Source organism: Mustela erminea, chromosome 7 (genome assembly GCF_009829155.1).
Source record: "Mustela erminea isolate mMusErm1 chromosome 7, mMusErm1.Pri, whole genome shotgun sequence".
NCBI lineage: Eukaryota > Metazoa > Chordata > Mammalia > Carnivora > Mustelidae > Mustela > Mustela erminea.
In genome coordinates this window covers 115,501,300-115,527,368 of record NC_045620.1, presented here as the reverse complement: position 1 = coordinate 115,527,368, position 26,069 = coordinate 115,501,300, and the positions used below count along the sequence as shown (strand labels likewise).

The following is a 26,069-nucleotide window of genomic DNA, read 5'->3' as shown; positions in this document are numbered from 1 at the left end:
GACTTTATCGTGAATGTTGGATGTCAAGGCACCACCAGCATAGAAATAGTCAGTGTATCTTCTTAGATGTGTTTATCGGTAATCAAGTAAAACTAAAAATTAAGGGATGCCTTCAACCCCAGCTAATGATTCTATTGATAAAGGCCTGAAGTAATTTATAAGGCTGTTAAATAAATTATACCACTTTTAAATGTTTGATAACGTTTTCTCTCTCATTTAATGAATTTTTTTTGCACTGGCTCAATTACTCATTAACAGTTTAATGAATTGCTTTTTCTAATTTCTATATGTAATTTTAGAGGACTTTATTCATGTTATAGAACCAAGCTTTTGGTGGATTTCTTATTCTTTTTAATTAGAAATTCTTTTCATAAGAACCATCTTTTTGGTCACCATCACACATCTACAATGTGGGGTAATTTTCCATAAAACACCAACAGATAAAGAAAGTTGAGAGCATTCATTATATCAAATTAATTGTGCACATGATGCTGACCAAAACCAAAATAAAACAAAGCACATGCTTTGTGATTACAAGATTCAGTCACTGATGAACTCTTCTTGTACCCTAGTCTTACAATCTGAAGCTGTTCCTCAGCTAAACTACAGCTTACTGCAAGAAACTTCTGGTTTTTATGAAATTTAAAACTTAATCTGTGAATGAAGAGAGAACACTATGTTTACACTCATTTTTTTTTTAACATAATATATCCCACACCCAACTACCTAGCTATTTTTTGGACTCAATAATGTTTTGTTTATCCAAGCACTGCTTTACACCTCAATGGATTATATTTTTCTTCCTGAGTTGGATCCTATAATTTCAAAATCATCAGTATTGTATTGATTTACCCAACAGCTTTCACTCTGTGCCTGTCCTGCATCAGGCACAGTTTGAGGCTATAGATATCAAAAGTACAGGTACCCCCGATCCAGGTACAGGGAGATCAGGACAGTATGACAAATGCTGAGCTAGTAAAGGTATGTAAAGTCTGAGGACAATAGAGGGAAGGAGCCCTGACTTCAAGGAAAGTAAGAAATGGCTTCTCAGAGGAGATGAGGGTTGGATTAAATCTGAAAAGAGAAATTAGTGAGGCAGCACAAAAGGGATGGGTTTTCTCCTCTGGGAGAAAAGCAAATCCAAAGACAAGGAGGTGTAAGAGAACGTGACAAGTTCAAGGACACTACTGTCATTTACTACAGCTGAGACAAATGGAGCATGTAAGAGTTGTTAGGAGACGAGGCTTCGCGACAGGGGAAAAGCCAAATCGTGAAGATTCCTGTACGGCCTGTGAAAGGGTGATAAAAATCTATCTTAAAAGTGATAGGAAATCATTAAAAAATGTTAAAATAGAGGAATGACCTGATTAAACTTGTATTTCAGAATATGGTATATATATAGAATTTGATCACTTTTATTGACCCTGTGAAATTGGTCTATAGGACATGACAAGGGAGGCAGGAAGGCCAGTTAAGAGGCTCTTTGCATTTTATTTCTAGAGAAATAGTGAGTTACACTGGCCTAGGAAAACTGAATAAAGGAAGAAAAAAGAGGGCGGGCACTGGAACGTGAGGGTGTGTTACAAATAGCAGACAAGGATGGAGATGAGGGAATAAGGAGACTACAGAGAGGCAGGAAGAGAACTAAGAGAACAGAGTTACAAGGGCAGAGGAGAGTTTCAAGGATAGACAACAGTCTCAAAAGAACCAGAATCCAGTATATGAAGACAGAAGAGGATCCAGGGAAGGTTACTAGCGATCTCGGATGGAGCATTCTATCTTAGGTGGAAGAGTGAGGGGTGAAGGAGGGGTGAAGGAACTGGAAGCCTCGGGGCTGGGACCAGAGGAAGCACAACAGAGATACAGGACATGGGGACAGAGAAGGTTCTGAGAGAATTGGGGGTTGGGGGGAGGAAATAAACAGCAAAGACCTGAGTGTTTTCCTTATACTGGGAAAGGAACAGACCTAGACAGAGAAACTGAAGACATATGGAATGCAATCAGGGTCCTTGAAGAATCAATCCCTGGGAGGTCAGATAAGATAGGACAGGAAGCAAATAAGGAAAAGATGAATCAGTCTTGGGTAGAGTCTAGACATTTGATCTTAAGGAGAGAGGTAAAGGTAGGTTTGGTTATTGTTAAGTTTTTTTCTTCCTCTTTAAAATATGAGACAGGTTCATTGGATGGTTTTGATGTGGATGATTGTAAGAGGCTTAAAGTGAATGGTGAAAGTTTGTAATAGTTGCTGAGATGAATGGGAGAGGGGCTTATGGAAAGTACCTAGTATCCACAGTAATTTGTTGAATGAAAATTTGTTGGGATAGAATATGACCAATTCTCAGGACTGTTAGATTGTTCTTACTTGTTACAGTCATATATATTAATTTTAGTTACCAAACTGATTTATTTTTATATGCATATTTTCTTAGATTGTAATATAATTTTGTTCTTTGAAATTAAGATTAATTAAATTTACCTGTATTAATTTATACTAGCTGATTGGTGTTGAGTTGCTAAGTGTTCTGCACCGCCTCCTGTTGACCTGGAACCCACCCTCTGTTCAGCTGCTGGTCACTGGGGTCGTACAACAGATAGTAAGAGCTGCTCAGGATTATCTGCAAGAAAAAAGAAACACTCTAAGTAAGCACTGGATATTATGCTAATTTGGAAGTAGATCTTGTTTGTACTCTAACTTTTTAAGTATCAGTGCCGGGAAGTTTTTAATTAAAAATGTAGTCAAAGATGTAGAAGATTGGCAATTGATTTTGCTTTCATTAGGAAAAACCAAATGAGGGGCACCTGAGTGGTGCACTCAGATAAGCATCTGACTCTTGGTTTCAGTTCAGGTCATGATCTCAGGGTCATGGGATCAAACCCTATGTCAGGCTCCAATCTCTGCTTGAGATTCTCTCTCTCTCCCTCTGCCCCTCCCACTTGTGCTCTCTCTCTCTCAAATAAATAAATAAATCTTTTTGAAAAAAAAAAGAAAAGAAGAAGGAAGGAACCAAATGAAATTGCTGCTAGTCAACTATTTTTCACCTTCAAAAGTGTCAACCTCACATGGTTCTACCTAACATATATGTCCCTCATAATATGAAATACATTCCTAATAAAAATATCCAATAAAAATTTATGAAGTAAGAAATGGATTGTCCTTTACTTTTAGAGAGAGGTCAGTAAACAGAATTATAGGGAGGCAGAGAATTATTGTGAGAAAGACATGTGTTGCCAGTTAGACATTCAGTTGTAAGTTCCTTTAAAAGAATTTCTCAGGGGCGCCTGGGTGGCTCAGTGGCTTAAAGCCTCTGCCTTCGGCTCAGGTCTTGATCCCAGGGTCATAGGATCGAGCCCCACAACGGGCTCTCTGCTGAGCAGGGAGCCTGCCTACCCCCCTCTCTCTCTGCCTGCCTCTCTGCCTACTTGTGATCTCTGTCTGTCAAATATATAAATAAATAAATAAATTTCTCAAATATACTTATAGTTTTATCTACTCAGTGCCATAATTTTTTTTCTGGAAATTTTACCAAATTTTCTTTCATCCAAGATGAAGATGATGTGGAAAAAGAGTCATGTCTTATAGTTGGAGAAGGCGGTGATAGCGGTGGTCTTGTTCCTGGAAAATCTCTTGTGTTTGCAACTATGGAGCTGTTGATGTTCATTTTAGTACGTCATATGCCACATCTCAGTACCAAGATGTCGGATTCACCCAGTCACATAGCCACCAAAACTCGACTGTCAGAAGAAAGTGCTCGTTTGGTGGCAGCCACAGTTACCATACTCTCTGACTTACCGTCCCTTTGTTCGCCTGCTGGTACGGTATTAATCAATGTTTGGAAATGCATTCTATTACAATAGACAAAGATGAGCTTGCCTTTGATTTTAAGTGCTATTATAACTTATCTTCTTCTTTAGTCTCAAGTATGGAAGGAGAAGTTAGTCTTTTATGGTGTCTTAACCTTTAGGAGCCTATAAAGATTAAGGATTCAAAAATTGAGATGCTCTTCAGATACATTTCAGACAAACTTCACAAGGGAGATAAAACCACAGCTTGAGGCAAGGCACTGGACGTTAGCAGACAGACATATGGTGGCATAACCAAACCTGTTAGTTTCTGATCTGTTTGCCACTCTTGAGTAACTGACCAACCATAAAAACGTCAGATGAGTATGATCACCAACTCTTAGGAAGAACTAAAGAGATTATAGCTACAAAGATGATAGTTGTCTGCAGATATCTGAAAAGTACTGGATGCAAATGTAGACTTTCCCTCTATTTATCTGGAAGAGAGAAATAGTATAAGGAGTATAAAGGTAAATTTCAACCCAACACGAGCCTATAGATAAGAGGTTCTCTGTTGCTGGAGCTTTGCAGGCCAAGCACAATGGCAGCCTGAGAAAGTGTTGAGCATTTTCCGTGAGGTGGGAGGTTGGATTCAATGACCTTAAAGTTCTTTCAGCTACAAATTCCAGGATTTTTTCGTTTCTTCTTTGCTTACCCATATAGTCCTTTCTTCACTTTCCCCCACTTGGTTAAGGCTGACTTGAGTACACTAAAGATTGATTACATGTCTTAGAATTGCTACCAGAGTCATCAAATTGCTCAGATAATTATCAAAGTATATATGGTAGTGCTTCCCTTCTGTTTTTCTATCTTCTTTTCTCATTTTCATTTGAAAGGCACAACATATTAAATAGGTGAAATATTAGAAATAATAAAAAACGAGGCTACTTGGAAAAAGAAAAGAAATATTTGTCTTCTTTAAAATAACTTGCTACTTTCTCACTTTCTTTTCCAAACATTGAATTATAGTAATAGTAATGCAGTAAATTTTGCATTAACAACAAGGGAAAAAATAGTATTAAATCAGAATCAATTGTAAAAACAACTGAAAGAACTGCAATAAGCGAACTGAGTAGTTATGAGGTATCTGATTTGTTTTCAATTCAGGGTGTATGACAATCCTGCCCACGATTCTATTTTTAATTGCAAGAATATTGAAAGACACAGCGATAAAGTCTGCAGATAATCAGGTTCCTCTGCCAGTCAGTGCAGCACTTCAGGGAATTAAAAGCATCGTGACACTCTCGATGGCCAAGACTGAGGACACTCAGAAACAGTGGACAGCTCTAATTCGCAGCACTCTCGCATGCATCCTGGAATATTCTCAACCAGGTAACCTAATCAGGGCTTCAAACCCATAATCTATATGTTTGTCAATAACTAATTGAATGAGCTTGTCCGAATCAACACAGAGAGGTGTTGTGTGTGTGTGTGTGTGTGTGTGTGTGTGTGTGTGTGTGTGTGTGTGTGTGTTTTAGTCACACCTTGCAGATAGGAACTTTAGTATCCCTTTCTGGGTATTCGCTGCAAGTGTCCTTGTCTCAGCACTTACATACATGTTGGATGTATCTAAAAAAGAGACAAAATTTCTGTCCAAAAAAGGACAGAAAATTTCAGAAAATATACTCAGAATCAAATTGATATGTGTTAATATATTTGTTTCATATGTTTTCTTTTTAATAAAAATAATATAATAGGAAAGTTGAAGTATCTTTCACCACCCCAGCTTATCCTCAAATGAAACCATAGTCTTGATTTTGATGTTTCATTCCAGAAATACTTATATATGTAAATAAATTACTTTCTGTATTAATAAATACAGGCATATATTAATAAATATTAAAAATACACATATATGTTAATTAAATGTATATATGAATTCTCTATCAACTGAGATAAATAACCATGAGCAATGTATATATATATATATTTTTTTTTTAAGATTTTACTTATTTATTTGACACAGAGAAGAGAACACAAGCAGAGGGAGAAGCAGGCTCCCTGCTGAACAGGGAGCCTGATGTGGGACTCGATCTGAGGACCCTGGGATCATGACCCGAGCTGAAGCAGACTCTTAACTGACTAAGCTACCCAGGCATCCCTCTTTTGTGTTTTTAAATTTACATAGGTAATGTCAGAGTATATCATTGTGCCTGCACATTCTCACTTAAGAATAAGGTTTTTTGAGCTATTAATGTACATATAAAGCCCACATATTTCCTTTTAACCTCTGTGTTGTTTCCATCACATGAAATTTTCAGATACTCATTCCCTTCTCAATTGATATTTCTGCTATTTCTGATTTTTTCCCCATTATAAAAATTGCTGCCGTGAAAATCCTTATAAATTCTTCATACATTTATACCATGAGATTTTCTGGGGTACCCCTAGAAGCTGAATTGATGGCAGATTTTAATTTTAATTTTATCAGACATGGCCAAATTACTCTCCAAAGTAGCCATATGAATTTACACATCCATTAGCAGTGTATGATAATATCTACTTTTCCACATCTCACCAATACTTGGTATTTCAGACTTTAGGTTCTGGTTGAATTTCTTCTGGTCTTTTAAATTTTGCTCTCTGATGGGTAAGATGTACTATCTTACTGTTTTAATTTGCATTTCTCATTTTCCTAATGAGTAAAAGCATTTTTCATGCTTGTGTTTAATTTGGGGGAAATGCTTTTTCACGTTTTTGTCCATTTTTCTTCTGTGTTTGACTTTTTCTTTCATTGTATTTCCATTTTAAAGAAAATGTCAGAGGACTGAAGACAAAGAATAATAATTAAAGACTTGCCATGTCACCTATCACCTATTAAAACATGTCTACTCTTAAGACTCTGGAGCAGGTCCATGAATCGAGATAGGGCAATGAAACACACAAATTACTTAAAACAGACATTCATCTACATGAGAATATAATACATGATAAGAGCACATTCATTATTCCTCAAATGGTTTCTGTCAGCTGTTTGAGATACCAATTCCAGTTAGGTCCTTACCTTCTATCATGACCCAAAATAAATACCAGAGAAATTGAAGTGGTAATGTATAGTTTTAAAACTAGTTAAAGAAAATATATGTAAAATTTTTATGTAAGAATGGCAAAGGAGTATGTAAGTGTAAGAATGGAAAATATCACATGGGAAAACTATCAATGTATTAGTCTATATAGAAATTAACTTCTACCTGTCAAAACATCTTACATTAAAAAGTAGCTGAAAAAAAAGTAGCTGAAAAATTGACAATAGTATTTATGTCAGTGTTAGTATCAATAATGCACAAATAACACCCAATAGAAGAAAGAGGAAAGGAAAGAACACACGTTGGTAAAAAGGAGATAGAGGTGACCACCACACATATAAAAAAGTCAGACACATTATTATGTAAGCAAAAAAATAAAAACAAAAACAAAGTAATATAAAATTTTTTCTTATAAAATTGATGTTTTTTCTTTTAATGTGACTGTACAGCTGGAATTGGTTCCAAGAGAACATTTTCATACTTTGCTGAAGGGAGTTTAAAAATGGTTTAAACTTTCAGGGAATCAGTTCTACAGAATGTACAAGGAGCCTTGAAGGATTCATAATGTTCAAGGTTATCTATCACAGTCTATTTTATAATAATGAAAATATGTGATAAATATAAGTACCTGGCAGTGGTAAAAATTATTAAGTATATGACTATATATTAATTTGGGTTATAAATCCATTATACTGATTTAAAATCATATTTGTAAATAACTATATATTAAAAAAAAAAAAAAACCTACCTCAGACCAGAAGAAATTCGACCAGAGCCTAAAAATTAAACTGTCACAGCGCCTGGATGGCTTAGTCTGTTGAGCATCCAACTCTTGGTTTGGCCCATGTCCTGATCTCAGGATCCTGAAATGGAGCCCTGCATCAGACTCCACACTCAGCGTGGAGTCTGAGATCCTTTCCCATCATCTCCCTCCCCTCTACTCGTCCTTGCCCCCTGCACTTGCTCTCTCCTTTTTCTTTCTCTCTCAAATAAATAAATAAATAAATTTTATTTCTAATTTCTTTAGAAATTAAACTGTCACTGGATGGTAGAATTACAAGTTTTATTTTTTTCCCTAGACTATTTTTATATTGTTAAGCAATGACCATGTGTTACTTTTATTATTTGAATTTTTTAATACTAATTATTTGGAAGAGAAAACTTTAGTTTTATTAATTCTACTGAAACTATTTTAGCTTTATCTTGAGTTAATGTTTTGCTTTTTAAAGTAGGTTTTTTTTGTTTTGTTTTGTTTTTTTAAAGATTTTATTTATTTATTTGACAGAGATCACAATTAGGCAGAGAGGCAGGCAGAGAGAGAGAAGGGGGGAAGCAGCTCCCCACTGAGCAGAGAGCCGGATGTGGGGCTTGATCCCAGGACCCTGGGATCATGACCTGAGCCGAAGGCAGAGGCTTTAACCCACTGAGCCACCCAGGCGCCCCTTAAAGTAGGTTTTTAACAAACTAAAGAAATGTTAAAAAAAATGTTAAATGCCACATTTATATGTATGTATATGTGTAAATAGGTAAATAGATACTAATAACAAAGTAAAAAAATAGTTAAGAATTTGTTTAAGAATATAAATATTGTTTTAATTGTCATGAGGCAGTTCCAAAGTCAATAATCACACATTTTTCCAATTGTCAGTTATATGGGAAGGTTTTGATATTTTATCAGTCTTGTTCGTTAATATTAAGTTAATTTAAAGGTATGATAAAATTAACTTGCATAAAATATTCTGTCCAGAACTGAATTCTCAGTAGACAGCCAGTATCAAGTGGGAGTTAAGGCCACAGGTGTTACTTGTGTAATATTTGTAAGTAAGGCAAGTAAAATCCCTTGCTTTACAAGGAAAATTTTATAATAAGGAATTTTTATTTAGGAAATCACATTTCCTAGTATGAAATCCGAGACTTCCATTTAGAAAAAATGTGCATGCATGTGTACATGAGCACAGACATATGTATATAAATCTCCTTGAAGGTAGTTTGTACTCTTTTTTTTTTTTTTTAAGATTTTATTTATTTATTTGACAGAGAGAGATCACAAGTAGGCAGAGGCAGGCAGAGAAAGAGAGAGGAGGAAGCAGGCTCCCTGCTGAGCAGAGAGCCCGATGCGGGACTCGATCCCAGGACCCTGAGATCATGACCTGAGCCGAAGGCAGCGGCTTAACCCACTGAGCCACCCAGGCGCCCCGGTAGTTTGTACTCTTAAGATTGCTGCCATTTTTCTTCATTTTTAAAAAGTTTTCAATTTTGAAATATATTTCAAACTTTTTAAAATGTGAACTACAATATACCCATCTAGATTCACCAACTGTTAACATTTTGTCACACTTTATTTCTCCATAATCTGTATGTTATTGTTAATGTCATTGTTTATTTTGCTGAGCCCTTTGAGAATACACTGAAGTCATCATGACTCTGTACTACTAAATGCTTCAGAGATGTCCTATGAACAAGGACATTCTCTTACATAACCACAGAAGAATTATCAAATGTAGGCAATTTAACATCAATACAATGCTGTTACTGTTCAGATGCAAATTTTACCAATTGTCGTAATAATGACTTTAATACAGCTTTTTATTTTATCAAAGATATAGTCCAGGATCATGCATACTTAGTTGTCATACTTAGTTATTGTAATGATTTAGTCTTCTTTAGTCTAAGGCAGTATCTTGGCTTTTTTTTTAATCTTTCATGATATAAATGTCTTAAAAGTGCAGACAGCTATTTTATAGATTGGTTTTCAATTTGGAATTGTATGTTTCTTTTTCTTGTGGTTAGATTCAGGTTATGCTTTTTTGGCAGAAATACTGTATGAGTATTGTTATGTCTTTCTCGATGCATCTTGTAAGGAGGCATATAATGTTGCTTCATCCCATTATCGGGAATATTAACTTTAATAACTTAAGATGGTATCTGCCATATTTCTCCACTACAGAGTTGATGTTTTCCCCTTTTACAACTAATAAGGAATTTGTGGGGAGATAATCTGAAACTCTATTATCTGTTCCCCATCAAGCTTTCACCCAATGGTTTTTGGGGTTTTTTGGTTTGTATTTTAAGTAAACCCTATCCCCAGCACAGGACTTGAACTCGTGACCCTGACATTGAGTCGTATGCTCTACTGACTGAGACAGTCAGGTGCCCAGTGGTTTTAACATCTGTTGTACTTGAACCAGTTATTACTGTGATGATGTCAAAATGATAATTTTCTAACTTCCTCCTTAATTTTCTTCCTTGTACATTTTTTAGCCAGCATTTCATGGGAAGAGCTTGTTCTTTGCCCTTATTTTTTATTTTCTTATGTTTGTTATTACTATCAGTACAGACATGATCCTTTTTTTAATTCAGTAGGTCCATTTTTATCATTTTAACATATTCCCATTATTTCTTGAGGACATTTTTACTTTCTTGCCCCAAAAATATAGCAGGCTTACTTTGTATTTTTCCTGTTAGTGTTCTGGTTCCATCACTTCTCCAAAACAGCCCTGGTTTCTTTTAGTAGAAAACAGTATTTAAATGGCAAATCTTAAAGTCACAATTTTAAAATAAAGTGTTAATTTTTGAATAAAAAATTGTTTACAGTGTCACAGACTCTGAGTTACAAATTGTTTTCATTTCACCTATGATAATATTCCTGCTATGGAGTTCTCAGGTTTTTAACAGGTATGACTTAGATTATTATAGATTGGCTAACTCCTTCAAATTTTATAACTTTTTTTCTTTATGTTAATAGGCATCTTTCTATTATTATTAGCTCATTCTATTTTATGTCAGTACCCTAAATACTAGATGTTAGCATATCAAATATATATGTTCATAATTTTGATAAATTACTGATTATCATTGAGTATTTGCAGTTTCCAAATTAGTCCAAATTCATACTTAAAGAATGTTAATAAGTTCAGCTGTGGAAGAAATGAGAATGGCAAAATAGTTTAGGTCTCTTACTTTATATGTTTAATAGTAGTTTTCTTTAGAATAAATATAGATATTTCTGGTATTTCTAATTATATACTGTATTTTTGTTAGGTTGTATTTATTCTCAAATAAATGATTTCAATAGAAGTTCTTTAACATTATAAGAATACTGTCTTGAAGAAATTGTGCAAAATTTTTTGATTATGGTTGTATAAAATGTGTAGGTTTCATATTTATTGAATAGAAAGGTGTTATCACTAAGAAAGTCTGCTCTGGATTTTTAAATTACTTGGAATATCTTATAATCGGTTAACTTTGTTGGAAGGAAAGTATTTGGAAATTTTTGATCCATCTTAACTACAAAGAAGTTACATAACTTTTAAGTAATTTTATATTACTATGTTATCTTTCATTCAAATTTGCTTTCCCTTAATAGAATTCTTGTTAGGACTTATGCCTGAAATTTTTTCAGTTAATATTATACCATCCAGAAAAACAAGGAAAAAAGGACTTCAATACAGGACTTATGATAAAGTATCCCTTTTTCCTCAGTAGTAATTGATTTCTATTCATACAGTTGTTTATGGATTATATTAGATTGAGGAACACACTGCTATAAATGTCACTGGGGGAGAGAGGGTTATTGTTCAAGATTGGAATTCCAAAATATGTTGGAAACAGCACATTGCTTTCCTTTTTCATGTATTTTAATATTATTCATGTATTTCAGAAGATTCCATGCCTATGCCTGATGAAGTAAGCATGCTAACAGCAATTGCACTCTTCCTGTGGTCTGCTAGTAGTGAAATAATAGGAGTCCAGTCATTACAGAATGGCTGCATGAACAGATTTAAAAATGCACTGAATTCATGTGACCCCTGGGTAAGTTACACTCAAACAGAGAGGTAAACATTCCATATCATCAGTAAAATTTCAGATCAATTCATTAAAATGGGTGAGGCATTATTTGAAAACCTAAATATTTGTTATATGGGTTTTAAGTAGAAAATCTGGAAAAGATCACTCAGTTTAAGCACTAGGAGACACGTGTATGTGTGTATTTACACCTGCAAAAAATTCTCCAGTATCTAAAATATTTGATTAACTCTTCCTTATAATGGTAGAGACTTTGCATGAGTCTATGGTTATTATCTTTCACTGTTTACTTAATGACACCAAAAGCATTAAAGAATAAATTTATATTATTACGTGTTTTGATGAACCTGTTGGAAGCCAGTTTTTCTAGAAAATAAAGTTTTTTGGCTTCACAATGTCAAAGTCTAAACTAATGATTCTCAAACCTGCTGCACATCAGAAAAAAAATACAAACAAACAGCTTAATAACATGATTCCTAGACTCTGCCACTGTCTTCCTAAATCATAAATCTGTATTTTGAAAACATTGCCCAATATTATGTCCAGTAAGGTCTGGCAACTTCTCGTCTACCAATGTGCTGAAACAGCTTTATTCCACTATTTATCCCATATAGTGATGGGCCTTCCTTTTATCTTACCTTCCTTCCTTTTTTTTTTAAATTTTTATTTGGGGTTACTATGAAGTCCTTTCATGCTAAAGTGAATGAGATTTTACTCATTTTACCAATGAGATTTTACTTTCTAGGCCTGGAAAAGTTAAATAAGCATAAGCTCATTTCCAGAGAATTCAAATGAATTTGAGTTGTCTACCGGGGGTATTTTTATAGCATTGTTTGACATCATTTAGATATTAGCCTTCCTTACTAAATATGTTAGGTTAAAATGGAAGGGACAATTTTCAAACAAAGGAAAAATTAAAAACATAAATTGGAGTTCCTGGTTTATAGCTTCTACCATACTATAGAAAGAAATGAATTATGTAAGCTTGGTAATTTGGCAGTTACCATATAAGGAATATTTATTTAATTTCTTTTCAGTTTTTTTTTAGTTAGCTTATTAGAAGTTTCGTTATTCTAACTTTATTTCTATAAATAGAAAATGGTATTAATTCATCCCACAGTTCTATTTTCATCATGCAGTATCACATCTTTTCAGCATATATTAAGTTGCAATGTGATTGTACAGCAAATGAGAACTATCACACATGTTAATTAATAAAATTATTTTCTTATATAGGTCCAAGCCAAGTGTTATCAGCTTCTCCTCTCAGTTTTCCAACATTCCAATCGTGCCCTTTCAACTCCGTATATCCATTCCTTGGCTCCAATAGTGGTTGAAAAGCTGAAAGCTGTTGAAAGAAACAGACCAGCCAGTAGCACAGAACTTTTAGCTGTTCAAGAAGGAATCAAAGTTTTGGAAACATTAGTTGCTCTTGGGGAAGAACAAAACAGTAAGTATTCTTATAAAAAGCCAGCAGTCCAAAATGAACTGTATTTTATATATATTTCATATATATATATATATCTTACTTGATATTAGATACAGGCCATTGCAACAGTAAGTTTACTAAGGAGTGGTTACTATAGAAAGCTTAATATTTTGGTTATGCTACTGACATAATATATTGAGTTATTTATATTCGTTTTTTTATGAGCAAGAAGTTAAATTACTGATGGCCTTTCAACACACTGATTTTTTTTTCTAGGAATGTACTCTTTAAAAATTAGGAAAATGTGGGTATTTAATAAGTTTATAAAAGTAATTTAGTATGGTGTTCATAATAGAAATACAGAAGCTTTATAACAAATAGAATCAGATTAGTATTAGTACCAAACATCATTATTAAAATACCTCCAATTTTTAAACTTAAATTATTTTTATTTGGGGCGCCTGGGTGGCTCAGTGGGTTAAGCCTCTGCCTTCGGCTTGGGTCATGATCCCAGGGTCCCGGGATCGAGCCCCGCATTGGGCTCTCTGCTCGGCGGGAAGCCTGCTTCCTCCTCTCTCTCTCTCTGCCTGCCTCTCTGCCTACTTGTGATCTCTCTCTCTCTATGTCAAGTAAATAAATAAAATCTTTAAAAAAAATTATTTTTATTTAATGAAAAGTTACCACATACGTCCATTTAATCAGAGACTTCCGCAGCTTAATACCTATTCCTCTTTATTCCCTTGATTTCATCATAATATAAAATTTCTTTTTAAAAAAATGACTTAATTGCAGCAGAAAGACTATATTTTTTAAGCTAATACCTTATGATTGAACATTAGGTGTTTCCAGTTTTTCAAAATCATAAATAACTGAGATGAGTATACTTGTACAGATATGTTTGCACACATTATTTATTATAGCTATCAGATAAAATACTTAATATGAAATTACTGGGGGTTGAAAGGAATGTACATTTTAAAGACTTTTACTATATATTGCTAGATTACTCTCCAGATAACAATGACATCCATTTTTTTTCTATTGTAAGTTTTTTCTTCTTCCCTTGAAAAAATTTTTACAGGAAATTGGAAAGGTAGTAGAGACTTTGAAAAGTTACTGTAAGAGCTTCACTATAAAACAACAATCCAGAGGTGCCTGGGTGGTGTCTGACTCTTGGTTTTGGCTCCATTGGTGGTCTTGGGTCCTGAAATTGAACCCTGAGTCAGGCTCTGTGCTCTGTGCTTGGAGTCTGCTTGTCCCTCTCCCTCCCCCTTTACTGTTCCCCACCAACACACACATATGTGAATGCTCTCCCTCTCAAATGAGTAAATAAAATCTTTTAAAAATAGTAATAATCCAGAACTATGATAGTGGAAAAGGAGAAATGCAGAGGTGATGATGAAAAAAAAAATTCATCTTACTTGATGAATGACTAGTTATAGGGAGCAAGAGAAAGAGAAGAGCCGAACAGGACTATGTTACGTGGAAGAAACATGGAAGCAGTGTCAGAATTGGGAAAGTCAGGAAGAAGGATTGTTTGGGAGTTGATAAGTTTAATTGAAATTAGATATTAATAGATTATTTGAATAGAAATGTTGTGACTGACATCATGGTCTATGTTTGTGGCCATGATGGCGAAAACCAAAGGTAAATGGTGGCCATCACATTATTTCGTATATGCTCATTCATTTATTCATTGATTTGACGTTACCTTCCTGACGAATGCCATCATACCCTCTTTTTTTTTTTTTTAAGATTTTATTTATTTATTTGACAGAGAGAGACCACAGTAGACAGAGAGGCAGTCAGAGAGGCAGGCAGAGAGAGAGAGAGGGAAGCAGGCTCCCTGCTGAGCAGAGAGCCCGACGCGGGACTCGATCCCAGGACCCTGAGATCATGACCTGAGCCGAAGGCAGCGGCCTAACCCACTGAGCCACCCAGGCACCCACCATCATACCCTCTTTTTTTCTTTTTTTTTTTTTTTTAAGATTTTTTTTTTTTTTAAATTTATTTGTCAGAGAGAGAGAGAGTGAGAGTGAGCACAGGCAGATAGAGTGGAAGGCAGAGTCAGAGGGAGAAGCAGGCTCCCCGCGGAGCAAGGAGGCCGATGCGGGACTCGATGCCAGGACGCTGGGATCATGACCTGAGCCGAAGGCAGCTGCTTAACCAACTGAGCCACCCAGGCGTCCCCCATCATACCCTCTTAATAGGACTCATTTACCTTTGGTTTTTGTATGCATTTGGCCTTATATTTATCTTAATTTTTTTAATGCCAATTTTATTATACTTAAAAGTCTTTCTATAATACAAAACATCTGTTGTCTCAGTGAAGCAGTCTATTAAAAAATGAAGAAACCAGAATAATGCTTATTGCTATTAAGATATGTCTGAGGTATATCTCACTAACACTTAAAATTATAATATATAGTTACGTAAAATATAGTAATGTAATTCCCAGAAGACAAATTTTCAGCTTTTAAATTTGTTTTATCACCCACCTTTCTTCACAACAGTTACAAATGCTTATTTTTTGTTTTTAACTTTATAGTATCCATTACAGAAATAGGCAATGAGTGTTTCTTCACCCAGCATGACCAGGGTGATAAGCTAAAGACATCGGAATTATATTTGAATCTTAATTCTTTTTTTTTAAGATTTTATTAATTTATTTGACAGACAGAGATCACAATTAGGCAGAGAGGCAGGAAGCAGGCTCCCTGCTGAGCAGAGAGCCTGATGTGGTGCTTGATCCCAGGACCCTGGGACCATGACCTGAGCTGAAGGCAGAGGATTTAACCCACTAAGTCACCCAGGTGCCCCTGAATCTTAATTCTTGTTCATATTCTTTATTCAATCTGTTACTCAAAACTTGTCCTATCATTTTTGGAAACTTCTCTGGGATTCAGGAGAATCTTGGTTCCTATTCTTGTACCTAATCATCTCAATTAAATAGCTCTAATAGTTTCCTAACAGTTTTCTAATAGTTTCCTAACAGGTATGTTTCTTCCTCTCATTTCTAATTACACAAACAGATTTAACCTGCATCAGATCTCATTTTTTCAAGAAATGTTGCTCAATTACTCAGCCCACTCTCATCTTTCCCTTCATACAATTTCTTTGGCAGTTATAATCAACCTTATTCTATGGCTTTGTGGTTTTAAGATAATAACTAAAACTATAAAATCCTAAAGTATTCTTCCACTTTATGAGGCTTTTGAGGAACTATATCTCAAATGTTCCCTATAGGTTTTTAGCATTTAGTTCTCTAATTGTTTGATGTGCTGGATACCCTTTTCAACTAGGCACTAACAGCTTTAAGTTGAAAGCTGTTGATGAATTATGTATTTCCTAAAATTCCTAGCACATTTCTAGATACTTGATGGGTACTTAAATAATTTATATTTTTTCCAGTTAATTAACTGTTAAAATCAAAACCTTGCTTTTCAACCTGATGTTGAAAACCTTGTCTGCTTTAGTATGCACAGTATACTGAAGATAATTTCATATTTATTTGGTGATTCATTATTATATCTTCTGTAGAAGTTCTTATTATACAATACTGTTATAATTCTGTGTGAGGGAAATTGAGTTAAGTCTAGCTAATTGGAGAATTCTTGGGACTTTTAAAATATCAGCTTGCTACCTTTCTTCTGAAACTTTGTCATGGAATAATATCCAACTGATAAAAACTTCTGAGGGGTTTTCAAGGCAAAGGATGTATGTGTTTGTTCATTCATTCAGCAAGTAGTTATTGAGTGCCTGCTGCATACCAGGTATGTTCTAGTCATGAAATAACTACACAAAGATCCCTGCTCTCATGGAGCTTATATCATAGTGCAAAAACAGAGACAGTGAACATTCCCCCCCCTTGGGTATATCTGTATCTATATTATATATAAACATAAAATTTTGTATAGATAAACATTGTCTACATATATCTATATACATAATTTTATATAGAAGTGAAAGTGGATATAGCTATATTAATTTTGGATATAGATATAATAGATGATGAATTAGGAAGATGCTATGCAGAAAAAAAACACAGCAGGGAAAGAAGATGTTGAGGGACAGAATGGGATTAGGGTTCCGGAAAGGTCTAATGATTGTTATCATTGTATTTCTTGACGTCAGTGAATGTTGTATTCCACATTCTGTATCAGATGTTTCCTGCTCCCCTGCAACCTTGGCTACTGTCATTCTACAAACGTTAACAAAAGTGGAAAAAATTATTATTCTCAGTGTTGATTATCAGATACATATGTATACATGATCACGTTTTTTAAAGAAAAATACCAGCTTTAATGAAATTTATATTCCAGGATGGAGTTGTTAATATGGGAAGACAGAGAGACTAGTAAATGGGATGGGATTAAACTTCCAAATAAATCTTGAAGGGCTTAGAGTATATGTCAACCAGACACAGGCTCTTGGGTTTTTTTAACCCTAAATTCTACATATTTGCTTCTTTTTGAGATATTTTTCCTTCACTTATTGTGGAGTTTACTGTTGGGGGGTGGTGATAAAATGGGAAATAGTTGTATTTCTATTTTTAAAAGAAGGAAATACCTAGTTTTAGTTAAATAATAGTAAATTGATGCTGTTCAGGTTTATCTTTCCTATGCTCTCCTCCCTATTCTGAAATACCCTGAAAAATGTCACGATCTTACTCTCAGAATACATTCCACCAGATGGTAGTTGTAAAGTATTTACTCCTTTTTACCCTTTTAGCCAGTATTTTTTCACTTTTTTTTTCTTTTTTTGGTAAGTAGGCATCTCACCCAGCATGGAGTCCAATGGGGGCTTAAACTCATGACCCTGAGATCAAGACCCAAGCTGGGAAAGAGTTGGACACTTAACCGACTGAGCCACCCAGGTGTCCCTAGCCAGTATTTTTTTTTTTTTAAACAAAACAAGATAAACTAAAATATGCAGTCTTAATAAACTTGGTCTCCAAGCCAAACATAGCCTGGCATTAAGTAAATATTTAATATTAATATTAATTAATATTGAATATTTAATATTAATTGTTGTTGAAGTCTAAGACAGATTCTATTTGATAATGTCTTATTGTGACCGAGACTACTGTGGTAATCACCTATCTTAAAGTTTATTGTAATTGACAGATTTGTGATGATCTTCAGACCTTATCATTGTTCCTTGCAGGAGTCCAGTTACTTGCCCTTTTAGTTCCCACTTTGATCTCTTACCTGCTGGATGAAAATTCTTTTGCCTCAGCAAGTACAGTTTCCAAAGATCTTCATGAGTTTGCACTCCAGAATTTAATGCATATTGGACCTCTGTATCCACATGCTTTCAAGACAGTAATGGGAGCGGCTCCTGAGTTGAAAGTACGTTTGGAAACTGCTGTTCGAGCAAGCCAAGCCAGCAAAGCTAAAGCAGCCACCAGGCAGCCAACCCCTGCTGTACATTCTGCACCAACAATTAAGCTAAAAACCAGTTTTTTTTAACTTGATATTCCATTCATTTTTATTTATATTGTCAACTGGCAACTAATTAGTGATCGCCATTGTACCTTTCTGGGCTATAGGTTCTACTTCATTTGTATATGAGTATTGTATGCTTCTAAGTAGGTTAAGTAAAATGATGCTCATGCCATTTTCTGATTTGAAAGGGGTAATTGTTTTTATCATGGGGTAGATGTGCTCTCCTTTTTTTCCCTGTAATATTTCTTTTTTATTAATTTATTTTTTAAATACTGAGCCATAGTCTCTTAAATTTAAGTGCTAAAAACAATTGTATCATGTTGGGCAGCCTATTGGTATTGTCAGGAAAAAATAAGTCAATATTCAACATCTGTCATGAAAAAATTTAATTGAGAAACAAGCAGAATTTAGATTTTGAAGTAACTCAAATAATGGAAAATGTTTCATGGTGTATATAATATGAATAAAGTCACACTTTCTTAGCATTTCTCAGAATGTCCTTATCTTTCTGATAGATCTTTTTACTTCCATGTTAGATAACTAAATTATGCCTGTATTTTAGGTGTTAGCTGAATTAAAGCTCTCATTGAAAGATCCATTAAAATGTTTCAAATGTGGAATAATGTTCTCCTTTTTTTTTTTTCATGGCTAAAATTTGGCCTTGGTTATGTTTTATAATTATAGAACAGAGCATTGAGTTCTGACTGTGATGGTTAGTTTCATTCATCAAATATTTATTGAGCGCCTACTGTGTATGAAGCTTCAAGCTAAGTCCTGCAGGGCATACAAAAATGTATTTGTCATAATTATGATAAGGCCAGTCTTTTGTGAATCGGAATTTAATTTTACCCTATCCAATAGATAATTGATGAGATGAGTGTTTGCCACATTGTTGAGCAACTCTTAAACACCAGGTTTTACCAGTATACCTAGACTGCAGTATCAACAGCAAGTCACCTTTTGGAATATTCCAGATGCTTACCTGTTTGTCATCTGCTGCCACCGACTCACTCTCACGCCCTCACCAGCTGGCAGCTCCCATCCCCTTGCTCCTTTTCCCAACCAAACATTTGTAGCTGGAGGAGGTTGCCCATAAAATGGTTCTGCCTTTGATAAGCTCTCTTATTTATTGTCTTTTTGGAAGGCCCGGGTGCAAAGAACCTGTCCACCCTTTCCCCTTTTGGTGGCAGAAGTATAATAGGGGGGGAGGACTGGACCAGGGGATTGTCAGTCTTTAAAACTGGGAGAGGTGCTTTCACCTGTTGTCTCACTTTCCTTTGTATCTACAGGGTTGTTTTTTCATTTCTGAGTTGCTTTGCTGAAGTTACTCTCCTTATTTCAGAGGTGGTTTTTGGGTCATAGTTGTATTGAGATGTAATTCAGACATATATATCACCCATTTAAAATGTACAATTCAGTAGTGTTCAGTTTATTCACAGGGTAGAGCAACCATCACTACCATCAATTACGAACATTTCCATTACTCCCGAAAGAAACCTCACGGGGGGCTCAGTGGAGCATCCAAGTCTTGGTTTCAGCTCAGGTCATGATCTCAGCATCGTGAGATAGAGCCACGAGTTGGGAATCCACACTCAGTGGGGAGTGTGCTTGAGATTCTTTCCATCTCCCTCTTTCTCTGCCCTTCCCCCAGCTTGCACACTCTCTCTTTCTAAAATAAATAAATCTAAAAACAAATAAACCTTAAAAAAGAAAGAAAGAAACCTCACACCCTTTACCAATCACCCCACAATCTTTCCAATTCTCCCAAGCCTTTCACTACCATGGATCTACTTTCTGTTTTCATCAATTCTTCTGTTACAACCATCTCATCTAAATGAAATCAGAGAATATGTAGTCTTTTGTAACTGGCTTCTTGACTTACTGGTTTGTTTTTTTTTTTTATTTTTTTTATTTTTTAAATTTGTTCGGGGTTTTTTTTAGCCTTCAACCTTTATTGGAGGATAAACCTAGTTCTAATGGAAAAAGCCCACCTCTGAAAAAGAGTTGTGGGTATGTAAGCCTGTCTGATGGACATTCATGACTTGTACATTCATGACTTGTACATTCATGGCTCAAAATAAAGACCCTCAAACACAAATGAGTCTAAAGCCGTTACAACCCCAAATTGTGTGATTTGTTTACATGTGCTTATCTTAGCTCTTAAAATGTAATCTATGTAAGAAGAGCTGTACCTTCCTCATGATTCACAGAAGTACGTGGCCATTAAAAGGGGGCGTGGCCCCCCAAAATGACGATTTAGAGTATAAGGTTCTCCTCTCCACACTATTCAGTCCACATATATCCAGGAGGAGAATGAAATACAATCAACGCCCAGGTGCCTCTCAGAGAGGCAAAGGTGATTTGGAAATTTTTAGCATAATAGATCTCAACTACTCTAGCTGCACATGAAGCCAGGATGCCCTACATGAGATGCAAAGGGATTCTGCCCACCACAGTCTGCCTCTAGCTCCTGTGCAAGATGCAGCTCCACTGTAGTCTGCATCATGTCACTTAGGGAAACGAGTGCCTCATTGATACCAGTCTATGGCCCTCACTGACTCAGTGGTGGGTTTTGTTTTGTTTTGTTTTGTTTGTTTGCTTTACTAAAAACATCTGAAGAGGGGCAAATGGTTGCAACTGCCATCAGGTCACAGCAATTTCAAAAGCTGAAAAGGCTCTCCATCCCCTGGTCCAGTCCTCCCCCTCCATTATACTTCTGCCACCAAAAGGGGAAAGGGTGGACAAGTTCTTTGCACCCGGGCCTTGCCAAAGACAATAAATAAGAGAGCTTGTCAAAGGTAGAACCATTTTATGGGTAACCTCCTCCAGCTGCAAATGTTTAGTTGGGAAAAGGAGCAAGGTATGTGTACAAGAAAGAGGAAGGAGGTCCTTTGTCAAGGGTTTGGTGACCCAACCCCAGATGCCCAGCTTGGTGCCAGCAGACCAGGACCTACCAAACCCACTATTCAGACAGAAATGGAAGTGAAGACACCAAAAAATTAAAGTCAGTTCTGAAATCCGCACAGTTGACATTTGTTCTTTGTAGCAGTAAGGCCTTGAATGAGAATCATGGAACTTGAGGAACACATTCTTTTCTTCGGGATTTAAAAAATTTTATCATGTACTGGAAGACTACATTCAGTGTGGGTCAAGTCTAAGAGCATTTGCTAGAACTCAGTTGTTAGGCACACCTAGCACTGGGAGGAAACTTCGTCTAAGCAGAGTGGCTGGTGGGCAGGCCAGAGGCCTCTCCTTCATTGGTCCCCAAGCTGAAAGTCCTGTCCCCAGTGGTGTCTTCTACCTCTACCATTCAGATCAGCAGCTCACCTCATGCTAGCAGGGGACACGCTGAATCCTGACATCCTCCTCTCCTGCTGGACAGCCAGCAGTACAAAAACAGGTGTGGATAGACAATGTCTTCATCCTAAGTCATTGGGTATCTGAATACGAGGAGAAATTAAAGATGTCCCACAAGATTTCCAATGAGCTCATTCATTACCGAGCCTCCCATGATATAGTTGAGTCCAAGGATAACCATGATAAATAACAGGCCTTAACTTGTGTTTCAAACCAAAATGATACAATCATGTCTCTGTTCAGCTGGGCCCAGACATAAAGTACTGACACGATCAGAGGAATCATCAGCAACTGCATGTTCGTGGCTAAGCTGGTCATCACGATGCAATTCCAGTTAAAGAGGAGCATGAGTAAATTGGTGGCTGACCTCCTATCAAAAGCTCCTGTTTCAAGTCCTGTAAAATTCTGATACAAGAAAGAGGGCACCTGGGTGGCTCAGTTGGTTAAGCAATTGCCTTCGGCTCAGGTCATGATCATGGAGTCCCAGCAACGAGTCCTGCGTGTGCCTCCCTGCTCCGCAGGAAGTCTGCTTCTCCCTCTAACCCGCTCCCCTCTCGTGCTTTCTCTCTCTCTTTTAAAGATTTTATTTATTTATTTGAGAGAGAGAGAGAGAAACTGACCAAATAAAGAAATCTAATTCCTAGACAAACAGGGAAATACAAGGTGGCAGCGATTGCCCTTCAAATCTGAAAGTGATAGAGGAAGGCTTCAGGCTAGAGGAAGAAGGAGGCGAGCTGATGAGACAAGGTTTGCCAACAAGGGCACCGCGACAGTGGTGACCAACCAACAGGGCACGATGGCCAGGATGCTCCTGAAGCAGTCCCTTATGTGGGACACCTTCACCTTTTTAGGTGGCTGGGATGTGCACAGCCGCCCAACTCCCCATCCCTGGCCTCTCACCACACTGTGACCTCTGTGAGTGAAAGGTATGGAGGAGGAGGCTGCCCAAGCTCAGGAGAAGAAGGCGGAGATCCCCAGATGTGCGCCACCATGGACTTAAAATGTTTTTCATCTTCATCCATGTGGTAACACACACATCAGTACTTCCTCCCTTTCTGTGGCTGGATACTACTCCACTGTGTGTGTACCACATTTTGTTTATCCATTCTCCAGTGGATGGACACTTGGGTTGTTTCCCCCTTTTGCCTATTAGGAATAATCCTGCTGTGAACACCTGTGTGCAGGTTTTGGGTAGACATATGTTTTCATTTCTCTTAGGTATACACCTAGGAGTGGAATGGCTCACTCAATGATGACTAACTCTTCAGCTTTCTAAAGAACTGCCAGATTGTTCTTCAATTGCTTATTTCTTGTTTTTTTGCACAGTAAACCCCTTTTCACTCACCTATTTATGACATATAAAGTTTATTTCTGCCTTGGCTACTTCCTGCCATTCCAGACTTCTCCCATCATTTCCCACCTTGAGATAGACTGCATCACGCATTAGCAATGATTCTCTTTTGTTTTCCTCCCTCTCTCCCTTCATTCCCTCTCCCCAGAACTACTCTGTACTTGCTCTAAACTCTTCTGAGCCACTGACAACCCAACTTCTAGTTTTCTATGATAATATTTATAAAAGAAGCTGTTTGAAGAATTATATTTATGAATTTGGTTCACTGCCCAATCCTTGAGATTCTTCTCAACCCAAATAATCATACTTAATTGGTTCTAAATATCCAGTATCAGGAAACTAAAAGGAATAGCATCATGACAGCTAATGGATTCTTTCTGAAGCTTAATCTGAACAGTTTTAACATTAAATAAAGTATTTTCTATTTAATTTCCAGGTTCTTGTTAATACTGTCCATTTGAATTCTGAATTCAATTAGAGAAAACTTAATGGAAGTCAGGTTTCTCTTTTCCAAATAGATTCTCCTATCAACTAGGGATAGAACTTCAGAAAACCTAACTTTTGGGGGCTTCAGTTCCCTCATCTATAAATTAGAGGAAAACTTGCTAGGTATTCTGTGATCTTCTGCAAATCTAAAAAGTACATGACTGTGGAATAATCCTCCTTATTTTTATCAAGAGAGTGAGTCTTTGGCCAGTCCTATAGTATTAACATAACATATTATTTAGTCTAATTAACAGTTTCTACATGTGTATAAAATACACTAAACAGCATAAAATACACTAAATCCAAAGAGCAGTTAAAATACAGCAGATTATCATGGTCAAGAAGAGCTGCCCTTTCTGCTGTGTACCAGGCACTGTGCTAGACACTTTATATCCATTCCTACTTTTCATTCAAACAATGCTGACTGAGGTCTGCAATTAGCCCAATTTTTGAAACACATTTAATTATATGAATCACTATGCCTCACATTTTCTTCATTCTTAATTGGAATTTTTAGGTTGTTGCCAGAAATGGCTAGAGTACAGCTATAAATAAAACTCTTGCCTTAATGTTTTTCATCACATGGATTATTATAAAACCTAATTTCATCATTAAAAACTACTTCTAAATTCATAATAATAATTATGAAATATAATTAAATAATTATGAAATTATTCTTTATGGGCTTCACAAAATTTTACTTAAAACTTCATGTCTTAATCATAATTTCTTAATCATAAGAAAAATTATCCTGAGCTAAGTTTTTGGCACTGTTGCTAAACAAATACATGAGAACCATGCATGCATAAATGACCAGTATAACTCTTTTTTCTTTACTTTCAGGAGAATTTTTCACAGTTTTCATCCCGTATCCACAATTCTCAATCTCTTTTTGCCATTGGAGTGCATGGGTTTCCATTTCAGACATTGTTTCCCTCAAACACATATTCCCAGTTTGCTCTTTCCCCCCTTGACTTTCAATGTAAGTCAAAAGAATCCATGAAAATTTAAGTAAATTGTTTGGCTTTTCCAGCTTGTAGTTTTGATTGTTCATTCTTTCTTTAAATATCTTCCTTCATTCCAACTTATTTCCATTTATATAGGAAAATACCTCTCTTATTTGTGACACAACAACAACAACAACAAAAAGGCATGACTGTAATCTTATCCAATGAACATAAATGTAGAGTTAGAGGAGGAAGGAAAATCATTTTATACATCATTGAAAATAAATTTTAATTATAAAATTTGCATTTATTAAATTTTTGGGAAAATTATCACAATTCACTACACAGACCAAATTACTGTTGATATTTTAGTCTAGTTCCTTCCACATTTGCAATCATCCTAAGGTAGAATGTTGTATCTGCTTCTGCCCACTTATTTTATAAGCATTTTCCTATAGAATTGCTCTAGTAATACTATGGGATAGATTTCATAACCATCATTTTTTATCACTACTTAATGTGGATGTACCACTATTGACTTAGCCATTACACTTTGCAGGGCGTACTTGGTTTCTAGCGCTTACATTTTCATAAATAATGCTGCATTGACTTTTAAAAAATGAAACTTTGTAGATTATTTCCTTGGGACAGATTTCTTTTCAAAGGGGTTATAAAAATATGACACATTTTAAATTTTACGACACATGGCCGAATTTTAGAAAGTGATGCTTTTTGAACTGACAGATGTGAAAATGAAACTGGGTCATTGTTTTCCAAATTCCAAGAAAATACCTGAGAATGTCATTAAATCACAAATATTTGGGTATACCTAAGCATTTTTTTATAAACGTCATTCTAGCTGACTGTACATCATTATGAAGCTAGCTTAAATCATCATGAGGCTTAATGAAATTTGGCTTCTTTTAGTAAAAATACACTAGTTAAAACAAGGAAGGTGACAGTACTACTCTATGCATTGAACAACCCAGTCTTTATGTGTGAGGTCAGGGCTGAGGGCTGGACGATTAGTTTCAGGTGCCACATACCAAGAACAATGATAGACTGGTGTGTGTCCAAGCCAGGGGATAAAGAGGAACCGAGAATCAAGAAGGGCAGGCAGCCTGGTCATTCCTCTTCAGATGGGTAGACCAGATAACTGATTGCACCAATAGGTCAATGTCTCAAGTGAGTGGTCTGCAATCAAATGTAAAATGAGAATTTCCCAAGAGAGCTGTTGAAAATGATTGCCTGATGATAGTGCATTCCTTGACGCTGGACAAGGAAAACTTGAATTCTTGTTTGTCAAAGAGTTGGTGGTAAGATAGTCTAATGCTGTCTCGTTCATTGGACATTTATGTATGAAACACCTATATGCCAGAC

At 35.9% G+C, this 26,069-nt stretch overlaps 1 protein-coding gene and 1 pseudogene across 5 annotated transcripts in view; one reads left to right on the top strand and one right to left on the bottom strand.

The window, feature by feature from the left end:
• HEATR5B (HEAT repeat containing 5B) overlaps nt 1–19,178 on the top strand; it is a 105,453-nt gene extending 86,275 nt beyond the window's left edge. For 2 of the 5 annotated variants that reach the window (XM_032353019.1, XM_032353020.1), the window contains 6 exons: nt 2,496–2,640; nt 3,545–3,811; nt 4,948–5,172; nt 11,527–11,678; nt 12,909–13,122; nt 18,268–18,572. In XM_032353019.1, coding sequence (XP_032208910.1) covers nt 2,496–2,640; nt 3,545–3,811; nt 4,948–5,172; nt 11,527–11,678; nt 12,909–13,122; nt 18,268–18,572 — 1,308 coding nt within the window. Of the gene's footprint in view, nt 1–2,495; nt 2,641–3,544; nt 3,812–4,947; nt 5,173–6,586; nt 7,740–11,526; nt 11,679–12,908; nt 13,123–18,267 lie in introns of those variants that run through there. The other 3 variants (XM_032353021.1, XM_032353018.1, XM_032353022.1) reach the window with 3 other exon arrangements.
• A 2,624-nt stretch (nt 19,179–21,802) lies between these two features.
• LOC116596046 lies at nt 21,803–22,309 on the bottom strand (annotated as a pseudogene).
• Between the last annotated feature and the right edge of the window lie 3,760 nt (nt 22,310–26,069).